Genomic DNA, 26,076 nt, shown 5'->3' on the forward strand with positions numbered 1-26,076 from the left:
CAAAGTAAAGTATTAGATATTAACGAAAATATACAATATATAGAGCATATTTGAAATAATATTACAAAGTAGATTAGTTATAAAGTTTTGATCGAATAAATATTATATATAAACACAATTTAAACCGATGAAGAGTATATTTTAATGTAGGAGAGACTTAAAAGTATATAGTACAATTTATCGGGTAGTACGACAGAAGAAAATATTACATTATAATAATTGTTAGTAGTTGTAAAAAACTCTTAAAATTTCTCTGTAAAATTTAGCCACACTTTGTTTTAAAATAAATTAATAAAACAGAACTATATATCCTAAACTAAACCATCTACATAATAAATAGTCAAGATAGTCAACAAAATATCTGGAATCTCACAAGAGTTCACAATTGGAATATAAACGCTTGATATATTAATTGCAATATCATCATTACATAGCATATCCAGAAATAAGAGTACAAACTCGTTTCACTGTAAACTTGAGCATATACCACCGAATCTGGGGTGTTAGGAATACAAATAGGTGTGACTATTTAATAAAATAATTCTTAACAGTTATTATAACTTTATACTGGAATTGATTTTTAACGCCCGTTTTGACGAAAAAAACTAAATTCTTAATATAAACATTGTTTTCATAAAAAAAAGGTTTTCATTGAAGTGTAGTAAAACTGCAACAACAAAAAATTTTTTTATTATTATTTTTAATGTTATGATGGAATTTAACTTTTCAAAAATATTAATTATAACATTCAATTTGATTAAATTTATGAAGATGCGACTCTAAGTCGATTTTATGTTTTTAAGGTCTAAATAATCTCACAGACGCTTCTTTACTAACAAGAAAAACATTGTTAAGTGGGACAACTTCAAGAAAATTTTGACAACAGAAAAATTCAGTGGCGACATAAACACAGTACATAACATTAAATCCAGGATTTATATACTTTTCAACAAAATCATAGAAACAATGCTTCACAGATAAGAAACATGATTTAACAGCAAAATACACAGCTCGTAAATACACTGAACGAACAAAACATAGTATTCAAAGAGACATCGTAATACAACAGCAAAAATTTCAATAAGGATATAAGAATCAGGGGATAAAATCTTTTAAATCAGTTTTAGAATAAAACAAGTCAAGCTGTCCATGGTTGCATTAGCATAAGAGTAGTAAAGATGAAGACGAATCTACTGAAGCAAAAAGGAAGTCCAATTGACCTTTGCAATGACCCTCTTGAAGTGGCTAGGTTTCTGTGACTGGACACGGGTTGATTTCAATTATATTATCCCATTATCCCTCTTCCCTTACCCCAAACACTACCCATATATTCGTCTTCAGATTCTGGTGGGCTTTAACAACAACAACAACGACTGTGTTTGAAGAACAACCGTGTCAACGTCCGGGAGCCATTCATCACCTTCTCAAAAGAGATTTTAAAAACAGATCTCCACGGGCTACAATAACAATAAATTAAAATCGTAGATGATTTGCAAGCGGTCAGCTTTAAAAGTGTGGTATACAGATTTTGAAGATATGTTGAAAATGTGTTTATTCAATTATTTTAGTTATTTTAATATATTTCAAAAATTATTTAAATTTAACAATCATAAAGACAAAGTACATTCATCAACTTAATTCCAATACGACAATACTTTACTAGAATATAATCCGAAGCTATGAAAACAATAACGCCAATAATTATAATATAAAGTAATAGATGATCTGTAACACCAATTTTAAGAGAACATAGAACGAGATTTTGACATTGAAAAGGAGGATGAAACCAGCGAGCAAGGGGTAGAAATTCTATTTTTAGAACAAAACGATAAACATAACAAAAAACATAAAAAAAATTAATAACTTGGGATCAACTCTAAAAACAGGTCAACCGTATCCATACCATAGTAAGTAACTTGACTGTATTCTGAAGATATGGACCACAATATTGGAGAGTAATTATAACATAAAGTTTTAGTTAGACTTACCGCAGCGTGTTGCCTTTGTATCGACATATGATGCAACGAAAAGCTTTTACAGTCCCATGGGTTTCCATGTGTTTACGGCTTTCGTTAGCTGTAATACTGACAACATCACAAACGAGGCATTTATAAGTATTTTGGTTGAGATTAGTAATATTTGATGGCCCTGGTATTGATTGTGGGGTATTTTGTTGTTGGAGATTTGATGGTAGAGGACATGGCATCCCAACTTCATGAATTGTTTTACATTTGGTACATTTCACTTTTGTTGTGTCCACCTTAAGCACGAATAAAGAAGTATTGTTAAAGATTGTATATTAAAAAATTTTTAGATTTTTATACTTCTTCGGAGTCGCTACCAGTAGTCGCTACTCCACTGGTAGATGAGACTGTTGCACTTGCTGCCAAATTACCTTTCGGGCAATAATAGTTTTGGTGAGCTCTCAAATTGTCAAGTGAAGTATACTTAATACCGCAAGCGGCGCAAATAAGTTGCTGGTATGCAACAGGCGTCGTTTCTGTTGTTGCGGTTCCAGCTACTAATGGCGGCGTCTTCGAGACTTTGACATCAGTATCACTTGTCTCATGATTTCGAGCAGAACAGTAATGCTGTTTGTGTGCTAAGTAATTTTCATATTTACAGAAGACAATGTTACATTCCTTGCATTTTGAAACTCCTTGCTTAACGTATATTTGGGGTTGAGTCGCTCCACTTGCGGCAGCAGTGTTCTGTAAAATAGGTAAACCTAAGACTGATGAATTGTTCCCACTTGCCATAGCAGCAACGGACGATGAATTAACTGCTGCTGCGGCTGCTGCTGATAACTTTAGCGCGAGCTCTAGGTTTTGCTTAGCTAATAAAGGGTTTATTATATTTGATTTGGATAGCTTTAATGCGATATCTGCTGGTAATATTGAACGCAATGGTAAATTTTCCAGCATAGTGGATGCAGCTATAGCTGCCAATGAAGCAGTTGAAGCGTTGTCAGGGGGTGTTACTGACGAAGTACTGCTTGCACTGGAACTTCTAGGGCTAATTAAGCGACGTTTAGGAGATGGACTCATAGAAGGGCTGTTTGGTAACGATGGAGCACAAACGATTTGTTCCGGTGTTAGGGTACCGCTTTCGTCCAATGACAAATTTTCTTTACCAGCCTCTAGCAAAGTTTCTATTTCAAACCGTTGTTGTTCCGATTCCAAAAAACGATGACGTTGCAAAATCGCATTTATGGGGGAGCGACGTAGTGACAAATCCAGAGGTGTTTGGTCGCTAAAAAATTATAAATACAAATATTAGAGCTGCATATTCCTTATTGTTATATTATTATTTATATTACCGTATATCTTTTCTGTTAGTTTGTGCATCAACCTCGGCGATATTTTTTTCCATTAAGAGAGATTCATTAAATGTTTGTTCGCTTGAAGAATTATTCGTAGAGCCCTCGTTCACAGTACTTGTGATATTCGTACTGTTTTGTGGGCTTAGTGTACTTCCAACATCAATATTTAAAGCAGATGCTAAGGGTTTTAAAGCGCCATTTTCTAATGTAAAGCAGGTGTTTTCATGGTTTGCCAAGTTTGAGGAAGATGTCGTCCTAAAGATTATTGATTAATGAAAATATTTTTAAAATGAAATGTTTGACTTACAGTGGACCTGGAAAAATGCTTGCTGCTCGTATTATAGAATAAGGAATAATTAATATTGGATTTGTCGGAAGGGCCAAAAATGGATGTGGCGTAACTGGCACTGAAGTTGCACCTGATGCTGGCACTGCTATTCCCGTTACCGGTGTCTTAGAGCGAGATTGAGGACTTATTATGCCGCTTACAGTAGCGTTCTTAATGTTATTTGTTGTAATTTCTTCAAGTTTTGGTGTCAATTGCCTAAAATTGCAAAAAATATTCCAATAAATATTTAGCAGTTTGTATAATGGCATAGAAAAACATACCCTTCAGTCCGCCTTGAGCTACAGTAGTGCTGCTTGTGTGCACGATATGTTTTGACATTGTTAAATCTAATATCACAATCGCTACAATAGCGATCTATTTGCTATATAATGTCACAAAAAAAATGTTGATTGTAGAATTAGTATTAGTTTGTGGTTAAGAAAAGTAGAACAATTTTTCAACCAACAACTCACTTGACTAGAACTTTCATCGTATCCGCCACCATTCGAGGCATTCGAGCTAGGTGTTGAAGAAGGAGAAGTCTGGTGCATACGCATATGACGATTCAATGAAACTTTCTTATCCGCGCTGTATGAACATTGCGTACAAACATATTGCTTCCCAGTCTTAATTGATTTGGTTGCAGGTTCACCACTGGCTGCGGCATTAGAGCCGGACATATTATTAAGCACGGTCGATGCCACTAAAGATGCATTTTTATCACCCATAGCAACAGATGATAATGAAGAGCCTTCTTTATCGACCTCCTTGTTTCTAATAAAAAATAATCAAAAATAAACAATTCTATTACTATAACAATTTTATCGAAGTATTTTTTAAATACCGGTGTGAACAATAATAAGCCTGATGAGCTTCTAGCGTCGATGGCGAACTAAAGCCTATACCACATGGCAAGCACATAAAAACTTTCATTCTAGGCGGTACCTCTACACTTGAAGTTGACTTTAAGACCGATTTCACTAAAGCTGGAGATTGTGCAGCCGCAAGCATTGTTGTAATGTCATCTTGTTGAATTTTTGGTTGCACCAGCATATTTGATAAGGGATTATTCGATTGAGTTTCTTGATGTAGAGATTTAAGATCTCTGGCATCTGGTTTCATTGCTGGATCAGATGCTAATAATGTATTTAGACGTAACTTTGGCATTGTGTTCAAGGGTGAAGTGGAATTCGATTTGTTGGCTGGTAATTCCATGTTAGGACTTGGAGTAAGACTTCTGTCAATTTTAGTCATCACTTCAGAATGTTCAGATTTATTTTCATTAAGTTCACACTTCATTTCTGCAACTTCTTTGGATGAATCCTCTGAACTCATTGTTAATTCATGTGACACATCCATTATTATAGGATTGCTTGATTTATCTACTAAATTGATATTCATTGCAGATTTACTCTTAGTTTCTATTAGTTCTGATGACAAGTCATCCAAGTCATTTTTGAATTCATTTATTGATATTAATTGTGTATCTCTCAAACTGATTTCATCATCAGTAAAGTGATCAATATCCAGTTGTTTTGAATCTGGAATAGAAGATAAACATTATATTTAAATTTAAATGTATTATATATTATATTTTATATATTTTATGTATATTATATTTTATGAACTTAACTCGAACATGTTCTTAAATTAGATACATAAAAAGAATTTGTTTTAAAGTCTATTACAGACACCAAAATCTTCAGAAAACAGTGATTATATTGAATTGCAACTGAATTAATCTTAAACATGTGTTTGAAAGGTTTGTTTATTTTATTGGTGATGGGAATGAATTGTATCTATGGATCATAGTTTCCGCATCCGAATCGAGATTAAGAAAGATCAATACCCTATATTTATGTATATAAATGTATTATATTTATATCATTATCTAAATCATTATTTTATTATTTTTGTATCAAAAATAGTTCTGTACTATAAAACAAAGAGACAAAGAGACGGTTTAGAAAATCCACCATCCTCCAGCATTTATAAGCAGAGACTATTGAAAAAATACCGTAGGTTTAATGGATTTTACTGATATAAGGGTGTAAAATTATACATACCATATATAACATTGAAGTCCTCAGGTCACGTCTTATTTATATTTAAGCTAATGTTGTATTGTTAATCGCATAAGTATAAATCAAATGCTGAACCTGACTATAGTATATCTATTCTCAATATCTTCAAAAAGATATTAAGTTTATTTTAGCTATGTAAAAAAGTACTTTCTAAAATAAGGCCCTGTATAGGTATAATGGAAAATTATATTGCAATCAAAATTCCATAAAAATCTATCAATCAAATCAAAATTATTATTTTTTGATCTAAATTAGGGTATATAAATACTAACAGGAATGTTATGCTGATACAAAACCTATTAGTAAACCAAAAAATTTCTGAAAATTAATGATAATATTTTCAAATAATAATTTTTTTTCTATGTACTTATATAAATATGTTTACGTTGAAATATATAATATATATAAAATATAACACATTAGCAAACAAAAAAAAATATAAGTATATACCTAAAAATTTTTCTACTTTATTTTGAAATATACTATATTATTATAATGTTCATATAAATCAATAAAAATAAAATATTGATTCAAAAATAATTGACATAAAATTTAATATTTTTTATATATAATAAAATAAAAATTATATTAAAATTTAATTATTAATTAAAATTATTGCTTATTATATATTAACTAAATGAATTTTTTGATTGCCTTTATTTATAGATAAAAATTAATATATTATTGAATATTGCATATAACTATCGCCGACGTTTCTAAGCTTGTTAGACCTCTTCCTCATGGCGAAGTACTATTATACCTATATATCAGAGTTTTTCCTCTGTCATGAGTAAAAAGTCAAATAAACTTTGAAACATCGGCAATAATTATGTAGAATACTATATATTAATAAAAAAATAAAATAAAAACTGCTTCATAAGTTTTAATTTTTTGACTCCAGCCCTTTTATTAATTATAAAAAATTACATTACAATTATATTAACGATTGATTAAATATTTATATTCATCTATATATTTATTATTATTAGATATTTATTAATTAAAGTGTTTAATAACAGACCTTAAGTACGGTTAAAATAAAATTTATTGTTATACGTTCTATAAAAATATATTTAAAATTTATAAAATGAAGAACTCAAAAGATATTATTATAGTTTCTTTCTCTTAAGTGGTATCACCACACTGTGTTATCAGTTTTGAATGCAATCTGCCAATTAGTATATTTTTACAATTATACCTTTGAGTGCTCTATGATGGCACAAAGTGATATGGTCCTGATATAGTCTGTTGCTAAAATAACTATTTAGATAAAAACGTTTCGATTCAATTGCAAGCAGAGAAAATAAATTTGTTGAAGGATTTGAAGGCTTTACCTCAATCAATCTATGAAAAATTTATACAGGGCTGAGTCAAGCAGGAGCATGGCTGTATTTTATTTGATGTAACCTACTTTGAAGGTGACATAATAGATTTTATTTGCCCAAAACTTTTATTTTACATTTATTTTTTTCATATACTTTTTACATGAAACAACCGTTATGTCAGTCTGGAGATCAAATAAAGTATCACCATTACAAATAGGAGCTGCTAACGGCTTAGTAGGCAATCGCTCATCCTATCTGTGTTTTTGTATGTGCCTGGACGTTATTAAAGAAAAATGAAGTAGCACAGAAGTTTTCGAGAGAAAAGTTCTTCGTAAGATCTTCGGTTCTCTACGAGTTGGCGACGGATACCGCATTCGAATAAACCACGAGCTGTACGAGCTTTATCACAATATTGATATTATACAGGGTATGCATATGCAGCTGCTTCGCTTGTTTGATCATGTCTTGAGAATGGATGAAGATGCTTCAGCGAAAAAGTTATTTGAAGAGATGGTTGGAGGAACAAGGCGTAAAAGTAGACCGTCTCTCTAGTGGATTGATCAAGTTGAAGGAGCACTAACCGGAAATGATGTTCGCCTATGGAGACATGTTGCGTCAGGTCGAAACCCAGTAACGCGTTGTTATTATCAAATAAGGGAGTAAGTAAATACTTTTTACACAAAATGTATAAATCAACTGAAAATAAACGAATAGAAAACTTAAATAGCATTTAACAATAGACTTATATAGTAGCGCAATAGGCCAATATGTCAGTGGATCCTTAAGTTCGCCGGTATAACCTAATCTCATCTAACAATAGACTTCTTATGTCAAAATTTATATTTAATAATTCCTATACCAAATGTAAAATTAAGGAGATTATTGAAATATACCTAAATTTAATTTAAAACAAGCTTAACAATCAGCTTGATATATAAGTATGGCACTTGACGGAATCTAGATACGAATCAATAGTTTTTAGTGCATGTATTATTATTGCACTTGGATGCAATGAATTTATGTATTGGTATGTATTGGTTTGGATCATACAAGATAGTATGCTTAACATTTAATTGGCCTGTAATACCAAATCGATTTAGATTATTCCTCTAAGCAATATACAGAACAGATTACAGAAGATGCTCATTATGTAAGCCGTCTATTTCTTTCATAATCCTCCAGTATAAGGAATACATAAATTTGTAAGTGTCATCAACGTAAATCACCTTTTTTCCTGGAAATGGCGAAGAGAAGTTATGCTGTGCTACCTTCACAAAAAGCCGCGTCTTACACATGCGTGTTGACCCGTCAACTGGAAGCTATTGAAATGTCACCGCAATGTATTACGCGCAAACTTACTGAATAAAATCGCTCCGCAGCGTTACTGGAACTGCGGAATACGAGAAAAACTGTGAATAGTCAACAACAATTGTACATGCATTTGTTGGAAATTTATTAAACAATAAGATTATGCCGAATAAGTCTCTCAAAGCTCTTATCTGATATGGACAATTTTTAAGTGATTAAACGCATAAAAATGTTATTGGTGTAGGCATTCACCAAAAAAGCAAAGAAATGTGTTTAAGTTCATGTTATTCCTCGACGAAAATGGTATGGTGGGCACTTCTTATCTGTAAGGTTAAATCATTGTTTGTTCAATACTAACCGACATTACAAATTTTTATTTGTTTTTGTAATTTATTGTAATAATGGATAAAAAAAAGCTCATATTTACTTATAATTGATCGAACTGATCACCAGATCAACTGATTAGAACCTTCGCCGTCGGACACTGATTGATTTTGGGACACCAAAACGATAAGGCAACCTTTTTTGTGATTTTTTAAAAATAATTTAATTTTAATCACTTAAATTCAACAGTTATCAAGTCTAGATTTTTTAAAAAATTTTTTTGATAATAGTCTTCAAAGTCTTCAAAACATATAAGAAAAGAAGAAGACAAACGTATTTAGCTCGCTTCAAATTTGCCGATATACATGAGACTTATAATAGTAGATTAGTCATGACAACTTATATTTTATTATTAAAATATTTAAATAATTAATTAAAATAAGAATTTTATTTAAAACAAACAAATAGAAAAATTAACTTGACTATGTAAGTATGACACTTGACTGTATTGATATATTGAATTAATGTTATATACGATAATACCAATTGCCGTCGGTGAAATTCAGTTAAGATTCCTAGACCAGAAATTAAAAATCTTTTATTTTATAAGTATAAAAATAGTTTATTATCAAATAGAAAATTTTAAATAACTACCGAATAACAGAAACATTTTAAACCTATGCAAAAGTCTAAAGCTAAGTCTGAAACCCTACGCCAAGAAGAGTAAAAGGAACTCAATCATCGAGTCTAATACAGAAAAAAATTATATGCAGTTATGAATATAATTATAATTAATATATGGTATAGCGATTTATGTAAGTAAGTAAGTAATATATAATATTTGAAGGTTTAGCAAAAATGAATAGTCAAGAAAAATATTTTAAGGAGAGAAAATACAGAATCAGGAGAGAAATATTGTGAGGAACTGCAAATCTCTCTATAATCATCAAAACCTATTTCTGCCAGTTCATAGGTGAAATGGGTGAAGTTACAAAAGTATATATTTAACTGAAAACCCTTAAAATTATAAAATAGGAAAGGATGTTCTTATCTATAGAATAGTAAATTGACAAGTTCAACTATTTTGCAAATATGTTGAAATTGTTATTATTAAGTATAATTTCTTCAATATTTTTGGTTTCTCTTAAATAATAAATAAATCAGCATAAGATATTACGCTAAAACCAGCATTATAACTTCTGCAGTCCATTAAATATTTGAAAGGACTATTTATTAACGCAAGACCAACCTTTAGCTTAATAACTATCGATAAGCAATGAATACTTTCTTCTACATTAGCAGATTTCTGCTGATATCGATAAATACTGAACGCAAACCAACACAGAAACCTTCAAAACAAACAGGTACACTGTGGAACTATCATAGCCCTTTTATCTTTTTTTTTGTTTTGGTGACCATTCTCAGAAATGTCTGGTGATAAGTGCTAAAATTATTGGAAGACGATTTGTAAAGTAATCTTAATGCATTAACTATAGTCGTTATCAAAGCAGAATTTCGTATTAAAATAAGCAAATTAAAGTCTTATATCGTTATAATCTATAAAATTAAAAGTTTCTAATCTTTGGATAATGAAATTGATACTTTTAGTTGTGACATAATATTTATAAGTGACTATAAATATATTATAGTAACCTAACCCGAGTATAACCCGAAGCCTAACCCGATTGTACCAACATAACCCGAATTGAAAAAAATAATAAAGATAATCATATTATTTTATAATCATATCAAAATTTTATTTTTGTTTACACTTAAGTATATAGTTACTCAAGATGTAATGAAGACGTCAGAGATCTCATCCAGTCAACCAATTAACATAGTCATATATGTCTGTCCGACAAACTAGTTTCGCTGTTTTTGAGTTAAGCAAATAGGCTCTTTCGATCAGGACTTTAAGTGAATATAGACAAATCATTCAAATCAAATCAAAAATTATAAACATTATAAGAAAAAGCTACGAATAGTCAAAATGCAGAGTGCTACATAACGGAAAGTTAAGCGATTCCTTCAACTCCATCACTGGCGTCAAACAAGGTTGTATCTTAACGCCATTGCTATTTATTATAGTATTAGACTGGGTAAGGGAAATATTTAACATGCAAAATAGAGGTATCAAGTGGAGGCTTAACTCTACTCTTGAAGATGTAGAATACGCAGATGACATCGTCCTGCTCTCGCATAATTAGCAACATATGTAGTCAAAACTGACTCAAAACTGATATGCAGTTTGCATAACGAATCCTCGAAAGTCGGTTTCAAACTATATATATGTAAAAAAAAGATCTCTACACAATAATACAATAATATAGCCGGCTACATAATTGGAACCGAAGATGTTAATGACGTGGAGAGCTTTACTTACTTGGGAAGTATTCTCTCCATAGACGGAGGCACAAAACACGCCATAAGCAATCGAATACAAAAAGCAAGAGGAGCTTACGAAATATATGGCGCGCAAAATAGAGATAATTGGAAATCATTTGTTATGTTCTTAAGCTCCTAATGGAGTATGGAATAAATAATAGACAAATCAAACTGACAAATATATACAATTGTTTGACTATATCATGTAGTATGCACTCAAAATAACAATGGAAAATTAGCATATATATTATAAATATGTTTTAACCAATTTATTAATTATTTATATCATTTTAAACGCAGAACTCATGCTCGAAACCATCAATGCAGTTGTCTTTCCATCGGAGAACCATAGTAAAGGAAATGTCCGAAATATCGGAAATGGAATACACGAAGTTCCATGCTACACATAGAAGCATTTAATATACTAAGATTAATGAAATTTATATCAGAAAACTTCAATTGTATAACGAATTCTAACGAATTCCAGTGAATTCAATACATTATAATTATTCGGAGAGATCTTATTAAACAATGAATTATGGTTCTATTACGCTGGAATTATGTACGTTTTGATCTATTGATCTATTGTGTGATATGTGACGAAAGAGCTATAAGTTGATCTGGATTATTTTAAGCTATCGATAAAGCTATAATGTTTAAATATTTAAGCTTTTGGTGAAAGTTATTAACAACATATTTTAAGATCCCAATTGTAATATGTTGAAGCCCTGAAACTTTTCATCTTTCTAGTATTTTCACTTTATTTTCGACTTCCTCAGTTGTTGACATCATAATATTTGCAGTTTCAAAAATTTCGTCGAGATCTCAATCGCAAATGTGTTTAGTTTACAATTTCTTTCAGAGCAATAAAATGGATAATACTGTCAAATATTTTATATAAATCTGATTCTTAAATGTCAGTATGTCAGTTATGGTAATTAATTTATCAATTTAAACCGATTTGAATAAAGTTTGGTACGGGTAGTTGATGAGTATTTTTTAATACTTATCCAATTTTAATTAAATACCTCTATAGAACTTATATTGGATATGGCATATAGTCAAAAGATTTTAATCATTCCGACAAATATTTATATTGTATATTCTATATCAGGGCTGTCCAGACCAGATGCGATCGCGGGCCAATATAAATATCTGTACAGATTGGAGGGCCGCAGAAACAAATACATACGTTCATAGTTGTTATTATAAATGCAATATAACATTATAAATGCGGTTATAATGTTAAATTTAGTTTATATTGATAATATTGATAAATTAATTTATTTAGTATAAATTTGCGTAATTGTAGTAGATTAAAAACATGTCGCGGGTCGGACAAACATTGGTCGCGGGCCGTACTTTGGACAGCCCTGTTCTATATTATAAGTGCAAAATTTTATTAGTACTCATATATCTCAAACAGTACTCATATATCGCAACTAGATTACGTTACAGCACGAACAGTTAATGTCTTCGATATTTGTTTGATTCTGTTACAATTGTCACAGCAAAATTAATATAGCTTTTTATATGTATATGTATATATTTATATGTATCCATAATTTTATTTTAGGTAGATGTCTTGAATTGATCACTTTTAGTTTGTGACATGTTCTTCAGTTGAATCTAATATGTAAATATGTAGAACGCAATAATATTCAATTATATTTATTAAACTTCAATCAATTATTATACAATATAAAATTATTTAATATATGAAATTGCATTAATTTTTTGTTGTTTTCAATGGATCTCAGAAATGTTATTTTATATTGTTACTTAGAATAATCTATCGTGATCTCAGCCAACGAGAAAGACTTAGTGTAGATGACTCGATCGAGCTTAAGCCAATTCCAACAGTAAACACATTCAGGTACATCCGTTTTCATTCGACGGACACACGTACATGTGTCTGGCAATGTCGTGCGAATAAGCGAACGACAAGCTTAGATCAACAGATCAAGAGAACCAGCACCAGAAACAATGACAACAACAGCTGCAATCAGCACAGTTCGGAACGAAAATTGAGCGTGCGCACACGAAAATCGTTACGAGAATTCGAAAAAAAAACGGCGACAATTCCATTTCGTCTCCGTATTGAATATTATAACTGCATAAAGGAATGCATTATAAAATAAGGAAAACAAGGATGACTAAGAATCAACAGCAGCGAAATCTCTTCTCTTATCAGTACTGCAACATCCCATACTGGAGGAAAACACTTAAACGAGGCTAATCTAAGAAATATATCCTTGTTGCCTCAACAGCCACATCGGTTGTATCAATTGGCTAAAATTTAATTTATTCATTTAGTATTTTCTTCGTAGTCTTTATTTTTTTAATGAAGACATCAAACTTTGACTATCAGAATTCGTAGAATTTAGATAGAAATTTTGGTTTAACAACGTTTTACATTGTGTTAATTTGAATTCTTCAAGAATGCTCATATACAAAATCGAAAATGAGCAAAATGTGTATTCACGTATATACTATATTATACTATACAAACAAACATGTACGGTTGTATTTATACTTACTAAGAAGTTTTTGAGGGGAGTTTCTTAGATGGGTATTAATGAGCAATTAGCACAAAAATTTTATTGAACTAAGATATATAAGTTCAAGAGACCTGTAAGAAGTAAACACATATACATGTATATGTATATACATATACGTATATAATTAATTAAGAATAATATTAGCTATAATATCATTTTTCCACTGTAACTAAACTTACTTATGTTAATGAAATTAAGATTTGCTCGTTTCCATTGGCATAAGTTGATTTATGCATGAGAAATAGCTTGTTTGTTTACATTTCACATATAAAGCATATGACAAATACTATAAATTTTCCTAATTTCTCTTGTGAGAAATTTATTTTTAAGTGCTCCATTCAACATTTTTTACCTTAAATGAGTTGTTTTATATTATAATGAGCTCATTTATATGAAAGCGCTTATATGGTAAATTATCTTCATTAGCTGCCTTAATGAGCAAAACTGCCTAAATGAGACTGCCATAAGACACATACTCTGTAATATATATTTAAAGTAAATTTTATATTTCTAATATTTTCTTAGAAACTATTTTAAATAGTAGGTGATTTCACATAGTTGGAAGAGTAAAGGGAAAAGTATATGTCGATAACATTAGTCATTGTATCTTAGGAAAATTTTACTATTATAACCGTATTACTTATGCAATTATATACTAATTAATTGTTGAACCGACAATGGTCTTAATAGGACTTCACAAAAGAACTGAATTGTACTATTCAAAGGGAAACACAAATGCACAGGTACTAAAACTATCTTCGAATAATATACATATAAACATTATAATATAATAATAATATAAACAATAGGTTTAAGAAAGCACATATGATAATTTACACCCACAAACAAGCAGTAGATAGATAATGGGACATTAAATCTAAAATAGGCTTAAATGATTTAACTTGATCGTTAAAATAATATTATACATCGGCGTAGTTACTTGGTGATTATCGCCCAAAAAAAAAAAGTAAAATCTCAAGGCTAGAATAATTTCAAAGAATAGTCTGTCTTTTAATTTAGATTTGCATTAAAAACCTTAGGTAATCTAAAATATTACATATTACAAAAATGTCCGTACATTTAGGCACATCACATAACGTAGGAGTAGCTTTATAATCTTTGTACAAATTATTATAAGAGTTTATTAGAACTATATATTATAATCAGATACTTATTTACTGGAATAGAAGTAGTATATAATTCAATTATATAAAAAAGTAATGGATAAAACAAATATTAATACGAGCATTATTATTTTTACAATATAATTTAACGGTATTGATAAAGGTATAATATATTGAAGAGTTTTTGGTGAAAGTACTCACCACCATATTTTAAGATCCCATTTGTAATATCGTGAAGATCTTGAACTTTTCAGTTATTTAATATTTGTACTACGTTTTCGAGTTTTTTAGTTGATATAAATACATTTATAGTTCCATAACAATGTGGACAAGTAGTTCCTATATTATAATTACGAATACGCGTCTAAACATTTTTTACTCTATTTAAGTTAGATACTGAAAATGTACTCTAGTTCATAAAAAATAAATCAAATTGGTCATTTTAGGAGTGAACTAAACAAGAATATTTAAATTTATCTACATGAATCTTATAATCGATATATATATTTATATATATATGTTATATATAACTTTATCGAACACATCCGCTGGTTGTCCCTTTCTTTTTTCAAAAATAAAGCTAGACGAATAATACTTAGTACTCTTACATATTACTTAGTACTACTTAGTACTCTTACAGTACATATTACTCAATTAAAAATTTCAATTTAACATCCTGACACTACCCATATCAGGATTTCTTAAGTACCAGTCAGCTACCGGTTAGCTGTGTAAAATATTGTATTTTAACCATTATCGGGGCAGTATTTTTTGGGAAGTTATTGGTACAAGTTACAAGTACAAAATACATTAAATATTTTAATAATACTTGTAGAATATATAGATTATTTAAAAACTTACGGAGGTATACCATATCTATTTAATATTAACACAATCACAATCAAAAATCAGAAAGATTTTATTTGAAATTGTGGAGAAATCTTTTTATGAATTAGACGGAATTGGCATGTTCTTAGGTTTGAAAAATTTTTTTAATTCTATTGCTTAGTATAATTTTATATAGTATTTTTTGAGTACTCTCTATTTCGGTAAATATTGAAAATGGAGAGCTATGTCAGTATAATTTTTTTCTCTTGGATTAAGGTTTAACTCCAAGATGTTATCCCAGTCTTTATGGTGATAATATGGATTTTATTACTTAATAAGCGTTTCCTCATAAATTACAGACTATTAATAATTAATTGATTAATTAGTTTAATATATGAAAGATTTCGAACTAGTTAACTTTGAGTAAAATTTTATAAATCACTTGATCGTGGCACCCGCATGTAGGAATTTAGTGGCATATAAGACTTTGTTAAACCCTATTGTTGCATTTACAAATAAATTTTATGGAATCACAAATTATGTATTTATATAACGTAATGGGCATTTGATAGAATTTGTAAAATACGTGGGAACTTAAGGTCTCGAAGCAGACAACTTATATAGTCATCAAACGTCAACCATATATTCGGCAACAATTTTAAATAAAATTATATATAAACTCTCTATGGTTATTTTTCTTTTTTTTTATGGTTTATTCTGCATATGGAAGACCTTTACGATATCATACTCTGTTTACTTAAACATATGAGTCTTTTGATTTAAAGTATATGAGTGTATATCAATATGATATATAATATATATATTTATATATTACATATATATATATTTATATATTATATATATATATTTATATATTATATGTATATTTATATACATATATTTTTATATGTATATAATCTGTGATTTTAAAATCGTCTTCCATGCGTTTAATCGTAGCTTTTCAATCGATTTGCAAGTTCCAGTAAGAACTCTCCATTTTCATTTTGTTCAAGATCTTCCAACATTTCTTGCACCTTTATCTTGTATTGATTTGAAGTTCCGAATCGAAACGAAAAAAATTATACGGCTGTGGGATGGGTATACGTTTTAGATATTTATCGAAGTACATGGTATTTATAGGTTCCCAACCCTACATGAGAATTTGTTGTATGAATGTGATTATCATAGATTTCTGCTATACATTATGTTTCGTTATAAAATACTATAAACTTTGAAAATGATTTCTTGATCTAGGAAACGAAAAAATTATACCGGTAGAAGGTAGTGATTGCTACTCCACAATATATTTCGTTCAAAATTGTTTCTACTTCGGCAAGTGACTCCTTGATTCAAGAAACATAAAAATTGTAGTTGAAGGAAGTGGATATTCGTTTTCGATGTGTACTGAAGTTCAAAATATTTAAGACTCTACCAAAAACAAAAACATGCGATAATTAATTAAATTAATTAAATTAGTACAAACAATTTCATTGTGATGTTGAAATTGATGATTTAAGACTAAATAAAAGTTAGCATACGTAGTGTGAAGGTTTCTATGATTTCCTGTAAAATAGAAGAGGAGAAAACGATAGAATAGAAAAGAACAATAGAGCATTTAACGAATTATTTGTTAGTATTTAAATTAGTGATTTCTCTGTTTAAGTAAAACAGTTTAACTTCAATTAATTAAATTTAATTAATTAAGACATCAACTAGCATATATCCATTAAGGTTTTCATCAAAATTAGACTAAATTTGTGCAAATAAATTTTAATATTCATAGCAGTTTCCATTTTTTGCTATTTAATCGACCAGTTAGCAATAAGAAAAATTGCGGTGACTCCAATTTAATCATAACTGTTGCCATAATATAAACTACAATCACAAAAGTATATACTTTGCAATAACCTCTTTGACCTTCTAACTCTTCCATTCAGCACTCCATACTCTACTCTATAAAACGCTACACAGCTCCAATCCACTCCGCTCCAACGGTGTGCACATATAGAAGCTATGCTGAGAAGCTGAGAAGCTGGTGTTGGTACTGCTGATTGCCATTGTTAGTGAGATTTCGTCTGTACAGCAGATTCGATTTTAAAGGCTTTTGTTAGATTCTGGTATATCAAACACCTAAAATCAGTTTTAATAAAATAAAAACTGGTGTCGTTACTTTTGTTGTATTACTATTTTTATTATTATTATTTTTTTGTGGCTTGTTTTGTTTTATTGAGAATGACTTTCTGTTGTTTTTATTGTTGTTGTTGTTTTCGATTTTTTTTTGTTTTTTTTTTGTTTTTTTTTTTTTAACTTCACGTTCGTTCATTTTTTCTGTAAACATTAAAATTTTTGTACGTACGAAATGTGCACACTTTACGGGAATTTTATCTTTTCAAAATCAGAAGCAATAAATATTTTACAAATAAGCAGAATGTGGCGGAATCTGAGTTTTTGGGGCTAATATCAGCAGCAGCAATGAAGGTGGCACTTAAGAGTGGAGATACAAATAATGCCAAAAGAGTCGCTTTCTGAAGCACACGGAACAGAAAAACAATACAAGTGGAAAAATCATACTTCAAGTGTTTTTTTTCACAACTTCTGTTATATGCTTTACAACTGTTCACTTGCTTAAGAAATTTAAGAATAGGTTTTTATTGTATGTTAAACATTTAAACATTTAAACAAATTTTTAAAGACGACAATTTTTACAATTTAATCAAATATGCAACAAAAATGCACTTCAAGAACAAACCCACAACTATATAATTTAAAGTATTTGGATCAGGTAAATGGCAGTCAAACTCACAGGCAGACGTCTATTGCGACACTAATAAAAAGTTTTAAAACATACTAGCTAACTTATTGTTCGCTCCCTACACAGGACACAAGACTTTCTTCAAGTTATCAACTTGGAAGAGTCTATCTGAGCTTAGAAAATTGATTATATATTGTTTGCGTAGTTTGTGGCTCTCTGGGCTCAACACACGTAATACCGACGAGTTTCTAAAAAGATCTGAATTCACACCAATCAAAAATTTCTTAACAGAGTTATGATTAAATTGTATCCGCAATTCCAAACATTCACACGACTCCGCAATTAAACGCTACTGGAACTTTAATGTGTCCGACTCCAACAGACGGATGTACTACTGAGCACAGTTCTTCAAACTCACAAAAATTTTAAGTATATAGTGACTTTTAAATATTGTTTACTGTCTATTCCGAATTGACAGATCGCAATATAAGAAAATAAATATAATAAATATAATAAAATATATATAAGAAATACTGACACGTTTCTAAACAGTTTTGAACTTAGTCTGACCACTAGTTTCTTAATAAAGTTGTGATTATATCACACTAATACCACTCCAATTTCTGTGAAATGCGAATTAAAACATCCATTCATAAATTTTTTTTGCTTTTGCTTCTAAATAAAACTTGGATTAAGAGGTGCTTAGGTTATGCCGGCGATCCACTTAGATTCATTGTGTTGCCGTATAAAGAAAACACAAAGTTTTTGAAAACCACATTAACTCTTTTGTAAAACGAAAAATGTTTTTTAGAGAGAGATCTTGAAGTTAAACAAGATCCTCAAAAATGAAGACAACCAACAAAGTAAATTGGCGCAATTGCTAGGCAGCAATAAAGCAGATGTGAGACACTTTTATTGTCCATTCCATAAGTGCGACAAGAACGAAGATTAAAATGGAGATACAGTTTTCTAGAATGGTTCCCAAATCGGCTGCGATAGTACTAATAAGGGTACTAATACTAACAAAATACAGAGTAAAATGTTTATACACTTTGTTTGCTTATATCCAACGATTATCAGTTCAATACTTTTGTTTAACATCCATTGAACTGAATAAGGTCCGAAACGAAAAATATTGCTAGATCTTTTATTGACTTTCATTGAACCGAGAGAGATCTGACGCTGAACTGCTTAAACTGAAAAATATTATTAGATTTATCAATACCATGAATAGTACCTTAGATCTCATAGATCGTCATAGATAGTATTGTTCCTTTCAATAATAATAAAACACATATTAGCATTGTAAAGTGACAACAACATTTATTTGACACACTTAAATGCTATCTTAATTAGCCAAGCTTAGTGAAATAACCTACTTCATGAGTAAATGAAAATTATAAAACAAATAATAGATAACTTAATTAGTTAAAAGAGATTACTAAATTTATGCACTTCAAATGGTTTCGTTTTATTTCTAAAAATTGACCAAATATTTAATCAAGTCACAATTTCAAATACATTAAATGGTGTTTGGTCATTAAATTCTACTAATGGGTGATAAATCTAAACTGATAAAGATTAAAAGGATTATATGGGTATCGAAGAGATTTGTTTTAAAATTAATACTTATCCTAACTTAATCTGCTCCACAAAATTTTAAATCATGTCACAGTTTCTTCCGAAAGTGGTTATGAACTGCCAAACAAAATAGTAGAGACCGTTTTTGACGGCAAGAGACTATAATAGATTACTTTATACTGAATTCTCTGAAGTTATAAATACACTTTGTTACTGAATGATATTTAAAAAAAATAATTAAAACTTTTCCGCATTTCATTAAGGAAACCGCCGGTATATTCCAACTTTTAATTCTCGATGTTATAAATGCAACATGACGTTTTATTTATTTGGAGGTCTATTAGACCCATCTTTTAAAACATTGAAAATCTGCTGTAGCTTTTTTTAAATTTAATGAAAAATAAAGTTTAACCAAAACCAAATTTATTGCCAAATATTCATATTTATCAGATCAGGTTTTTAGTCCATATAGATGGTAAAACTAAAGAAATATTTTAATTTAAATAAAATAGATTTTATAGCACCCGTATATATGAATATACAACATTTATATAAAAATTTAATATTATGTAATACGGGTACTATCAAAAGTTTTTAAATCATTGAAACAAAATATTTCATAATTAAGTGAAAATAGACAAACTACTTAAAAAAAAACAATTACACTTAATCTTGTATATAACAAGAACCACCTCTCTGATATTTATAGAATTTGAAGAATCAATCAATGGAGACTGAGTTCTTTAACAATTCTGGAACTTATTTCAAAATTTTACTAGAAAAAACAGCTCTCATATACTTTTATATAAATAGACGATGTGTTTAGGTGGATGATATTGGAGGGATCGCCAGAAATAACTAATACTAATGACATTGCTAATGTTAACTATGTTAAAACCATTAAAGACAATGAAACACAAATCTCATAAGTATAAGTTCAGTATTCCCTCTACATTCTTCACATTAATTAATATTTTACATTTTTAATTTATATTTATTTTATTTTATTATTTTTGAATATGAAAAATTATATTGCCAGTTTTTCTTTATATAGGTGATTCTAAGACCATTGATCGAAACTCAATGTCGGGGAATCCAATAATTTTGCGTAATTTAAGAAGAATTTTATTAATTCTTTTGTAAATAAAACTGCTCCATTAGAAATAGTCATAACCTATAAAAATTCCCTCTTTAAGAATATCTATCTAATGTCTTCAATAACGACATTAATAAATATTGTAAGCTTAATTAAAGTGAATTGGTCTGAAATAGAAAAACTAGTTACTGTACCATAAAATTGTGTTATCACAATGGAAATACTTCTAAACCTGAAGTGAGTCTTATCTAACGTTCCATATTCCATGGATTGCTATTTATATCTATTATCTACTTACTGTGACTTTGAGAAAATTGAATGATACAATTTCTTTTAACTTCCGATACTTTTTGTCCTTTTTGTTATTTCTCTCACGATTTACTTTTTCATTGAGTCTGGTTTAGTATTATAAATTATATCTCGTTTTAATGGCATAGAAGCACATACCTGAGATTTCTGTTGAAATTCTAATAAAATTCACTAATAACACGCACATCCTAACTGATGGACACAATCGTTAAAAATTAAAACTCTGATCTGCTATCGTAATGGACCTTAATGGTCTACATGTGACTTTTTTTTGGTCTGCTAAGAATGAACCATTTGCTGAGCCCGTAAAGTGTAGATAGTTAAAATATCCACACATTTTATAATATTTATTTATTAATTAACTTAAACAAAAGGTCGATAATATTTACTAGTAATTAAAATATATAGGTTGAACGATCTCAACATATATGTTTTTTTTAAAGATGATTTAATAGAATGGGTCCTCTCTCGTTTATAATTACTCATATATCAAATACAGTGAGCGTAATTTACTTAGACGCACACAAAAAAAATGCTTTTTTTTTTGTTAAAGAGCAGAGCTATTGATCTTTTTACATTATTATTTTTTCTTTTCCATTACTAAACGTAAACAAACATAAAAGGAATGTGATTTTTATTTTGCAAAGTTATAACGGTGAATTTCATAAAAAAGAAGCTAAGTAAGTGCGCAATTTTTATAGACGCATATATTTGTTTCGGTAGTTCGGACTAGTTTATTTGATTGTTCTGTAAGAAGGTTTGTATTTCATAACACATTAATATTTGAGCTAATATTCTAAAAGCAAAAACCATACAAATTCTTTACGAAATAGGCTTCGCATTTGCGCAAGTCGAATGGCAAAGGGAAAATTTCTGAGCGTTGAAGAAAAAGCCAAAATAGGGTGTTTACATCAAAATGGATTCTCAAAGAGAAAAATTGCAAGCCACATAAACCGATCGGAACACGTTGTAAGAAATTTTTTACGTTTGGGTGAGGAATATGGTAAAGCCCCTACGAATAACAATCGAAATGCAAAGATAAATCGGCGACTCAAAAACCAAATAAAGGAAGAAGCAACAAAAAATCGGCTCAGTGCAGCTCAAATCGCAGCAAAATTGCAGCTACCAATTAAAAAAAGAAGAGTGTAACAAATTTTACATGCCGATGGCCACATAAAATGGAAGAAAATGATGAAACGGCCCCCTCTGAAAGAAATGCACAAGAAGAATCGCATTGTTTTTGCTAAAAATCATATGCCTTGGACCAAAGAATGGCACTCGGTTATTTTTTCGGACGAGAAAAAATTTAACTTGGACGGGCCAGACGGTTTCAGCTCTTACTGGCATGATCTTCGCCAAAACAATCCCATAAGAATGAGTAGAAACTTTGGAGGCGGATCTGTCATGATATGGGGTGGCTTTTCACTTCATGGAAAACTTACTTTGTGCTTCATAAATACAAGAATGAACTCAGAGAAGTACACTGAAATGCTGGATGACGTTCTTATAAAGTTTCTGGAGGAACACGCCGATCGGGATCTAATTTTCCAGCAGGATAAAGCCGCCATTCATGTGTCCAAGCTTTCAAAGTCTTACTTCTCGTCGAAGCAGATAACGGTAATGAATTGGCCAGCAAGGAGTCCTGACCTAAACCCCATTGAGAACCTATGGGGAATAATTTCACGGAAGGTCTATGCCAACGGACGTCAGTATTCCACAGTAAGTGAGCTCAAAGCATCAATCCAAGAGGCTTGGGACAAAATCGACGATGTGATTATCAAAAAATTGATAGATTCGATGCCAAATCGAATTTTTTCAGTTATAAACCAAAACGGAGGAATTACAAAGTATTAAGCATTGTCAAAACTGTGAAAACTCTTTGATTTCTTTTGTTTAAACATAGTGCGCCTAAGAAAATTGCGCGTTTATTTTGCCTTATTTTTGTGTTTTTGTACATATGTAAGAAGAATGACTGATATGAAATATATTTCTTTTTTGTTTTTTACTATCAAGCACTGCTTTTTCTTTTTCAACAAAAAAAACATTTATATTCCAGTTCGTTGCATCATTTTTGAAAAAATATTAAGTGCGTCTAAGTAAATTGCGCTCACTATATATCTAATTTGAAAAAGACAAGACTTTTTATTTGGTATTATACATTACCAAAGCGTTATAAGTATATTTCATATAAAATTCGATAATGAAATTCTGATGAATAATTTAATTCTACGTCGTTATGAAAGTACTTTTAATGGACAGATAATATACATACTACATAATGTTGATCTTAGAAATTAATTATCGTGCGTTTTGGTTGCTTCTATATAACGGGGTTTAATGAACGAATGGAACTAATATAGCTATGTATTTTTTTGGCTCATAAAAGGATTGTGAGATATGGTTCGAGTAGAGTTTTTTTTTTAGATTATAGAGTAGATAATTTAATAAGTCAAAGTTATAGAAGAATTAAACAAACATAAAACTTTTAATCGTTTTGTAGAATGTGATGATTTCTTAATTATGCATAATTCAGTTTTAATTCATTACTTAATTACAATAAAACCAAACCTCACAGATTTTAGCAATAAATACCTTTAAATAGTTTTCATAATTTATTTCTAAGCTTAAATATACATATAATATATAATACAATATCTCTCTTCAAGTCTATCTTTCAGTTACAATATGTTTATTTAATAAACAATATACTTACATTAGTATATGTGGGTATTCTTATAATAAAAGTTTAGATAGTTTTAGTTTCTTATTGTATGGTATTATTATTATTTCTATTACATGTACTTGTAACTTACCTCTGCTATCAATTGTCATTTCTTCTTTCGTTTCAGTACAATCACCTGAAATTAAATAAAAATTATAATAATTAATTGAAACACTTTTAACTAAATTAGATTTTACTTATAGCTCAGATTTTAATAGACTAAATTAGACTTTAAGATCTGTATATTACGAAATATATTGGAGGCAATTAGATTTCACAATGGGTTATCAATTTTGTGCTTCGGACTTAGCTGTACTGTTTCAATGACATTAGCATTTGTAAACAATGTATTTTATATGTATAATTTCGCCATTTTATTATGTTGAGCCTTTTCCGAGTTAGAGCATCTGGGCACTTTTACTCTATGATGGCTGGGGGTTACTGCAGAGTCTAATTTGAGTGTTCCTCATAATCTTCGTGATTATTCAATGATTGATCTAACCATTTTACAACATGGATCGTTTAACAAGTGCTGAACGTGTTAAAGTAATGATTATGTAGTAGTCACATTTAACACTTAGCTTTTCTTAATGAATAAGTAACTGTCGAAAGAGCATTTTATTCCTAAAAAGTCTATTTATCTATATGGTATGGCAGTAATCTCGAGGTGTGATAAGGCTATACTTTTTTGAAAGTGATGATGGTATGGCTTAATACAATCCTATGTATGACATATTATCTAGAGGTATGAATAGCTAGTATATTCTTGTAAAAAAAACATGAAAGTGTTGCACAAGCTGTAAGTTGTGATCGGTTATATCATATAATTATCAATTTTCTTAGGGTGAAATTGAAGATACGGATATGGAAAATATGAGATTTCAACAAGTTGACACTAAAAGTCATCACACAAAATGTCCTGTTTTGGATTTATTGTTCGAAATAACTTTCAAAAGTATTATTTCACGTTTTCATAAAGGTCATCCGATTTATCACTATTAAAAATATTCTTTTATGCTTGTATTTTGACAGGTTTGAAGCCTGGTACTTGACTCTCAAATAAATTATATACGAACTATAAACTAATTTAAAAAAAATAATTCGAATATTTCCTAAGACCACTGCCCTGTCTTACAAGGGCAGGTTCTGCCACTCAAATCTGTGGACCGGAACCCTATTGTGGATTAAGTTGGTCTACAACTAGGTATCTAATTGATAAATGGATCTTAACCGAGAGAGGTCGCTACTGGCGCGACAATCGAGATAACCGTTAGGCTAAACAGCTGGTTCACCCATATAGTAATGGTAAGGCATCCCTCCCTAGCAGATCAGATTTGAGATTGCTGGTGGGATATTTAACGGGTCACCATAGACTGCGTTACCACCTTAATAAAATGGGTCTGTCCAAGGAGACAGAGTGTCGAGTCTGCTTAGAAGCAGACGAGACTACAAGTCACATTCTCTGTGACTGCCCAACCTTGATCTGGGCAAGGAGGAGGTCACTGGGAGGAGAGCTGCTCTTTCCTTCTGACATTACGAGGTCCTCAACGGACGGCATTCTGGGTTTAATTCGAAAAGCGGAATGTCTTCTGTTCGGTTAGGGTCAGTTGCAGCACAAAAGATCAATCTGGTCGCAGTGCTCTGCTCCGTTGGGAGCTAGTACCCCGTTTATTTCTATTCTAAGACCACTGATGATGAGTACTTGGCAATATTTGGAACAGCGTTGTATGGTCAGTCAAATTTAAATAATTTAACTGAAATTTTTGTTGTTGTCTTTTCATTTCCATTTAAACTCTTCTTACTATTAAATAGTTTTTTTTCGTCATAGGACGCGTGACATTCGGCAAAAAAAATTAACATTAGAAAAACATTTTGTTTTGTGGGATTACGCATAGAATTGAAGATATTATTCTCAAATAAAAGTATCTTGGACATATCTTGAGTGTACATTTTATTTATGATGTTACACAAAGGATCGTGTTTATCCTTAAATTATAGATAGGATGGCTTTGAACCATTTTGTTTAT

At 30.1% G+C, this 26,076-nt stretch overlaps 1 protein-coding gene across 1 annotated transcript in view; it reads right to left on the minus strand.

The window, feature by feature from the left end:
- Window positions 1–26,076, minus strand: part of LOC119688098 (zinc finger protein ush) — a 46,340-nt gene that overhangs the window by 3,042 nt on the left and 17,222 nt on the right. The window contains exons 2-9 of the mRNA XM_038102743.1: window positions 24,141–24,185; window positions 4,495–5,191; window positions 4,124–4,424; window positions 3,932–4,032; window positions 3,630–3,866; window positions 3,320–3,577; window positions 2,325–3,252; window positions 1,989–2,260 (exon numbers count right to left, since the gene is read on the minus strand). Coding sequence (XP_037958671.1) covers window positions 1,989–2,260; window positions 2,325–3,252; window positions 3,320–3,577; window positions 3,630–3,866; window positions 3,932–4,032; window positions 4,124–4,424; window positions 4,495–5,191; window positions 24,141–24,185 — 2,839 coding nt within the window. The remainder of the gene's footprint in view (window positions 1–1,988; window positions 2,261–2,324; window positions 3,253–3,319; window positions 3,578–3,629; window positions 3,867–3,931; window positions 4,033–4,123; window positions 4,425–4,494; window positions 5,192–24,140; window positions 24,186–26,076) is intronic.

The sequence above is a fragment of the Teleopsis dalmanni genome, chromosome X, assembly GCF_002237135.1.
Source record: "Teleopsis dalmanni isolate 2A chromosome X, ASM223713v2, whole genome shotgun sequence".
NCBI classification, from domain to species: domain Eukaryota; kingdom Metazoa; phylum Arthropoda; class Insecta; order Diptera; family Diopsidae; genus Teleopsis; species Teleopsis dalmanni.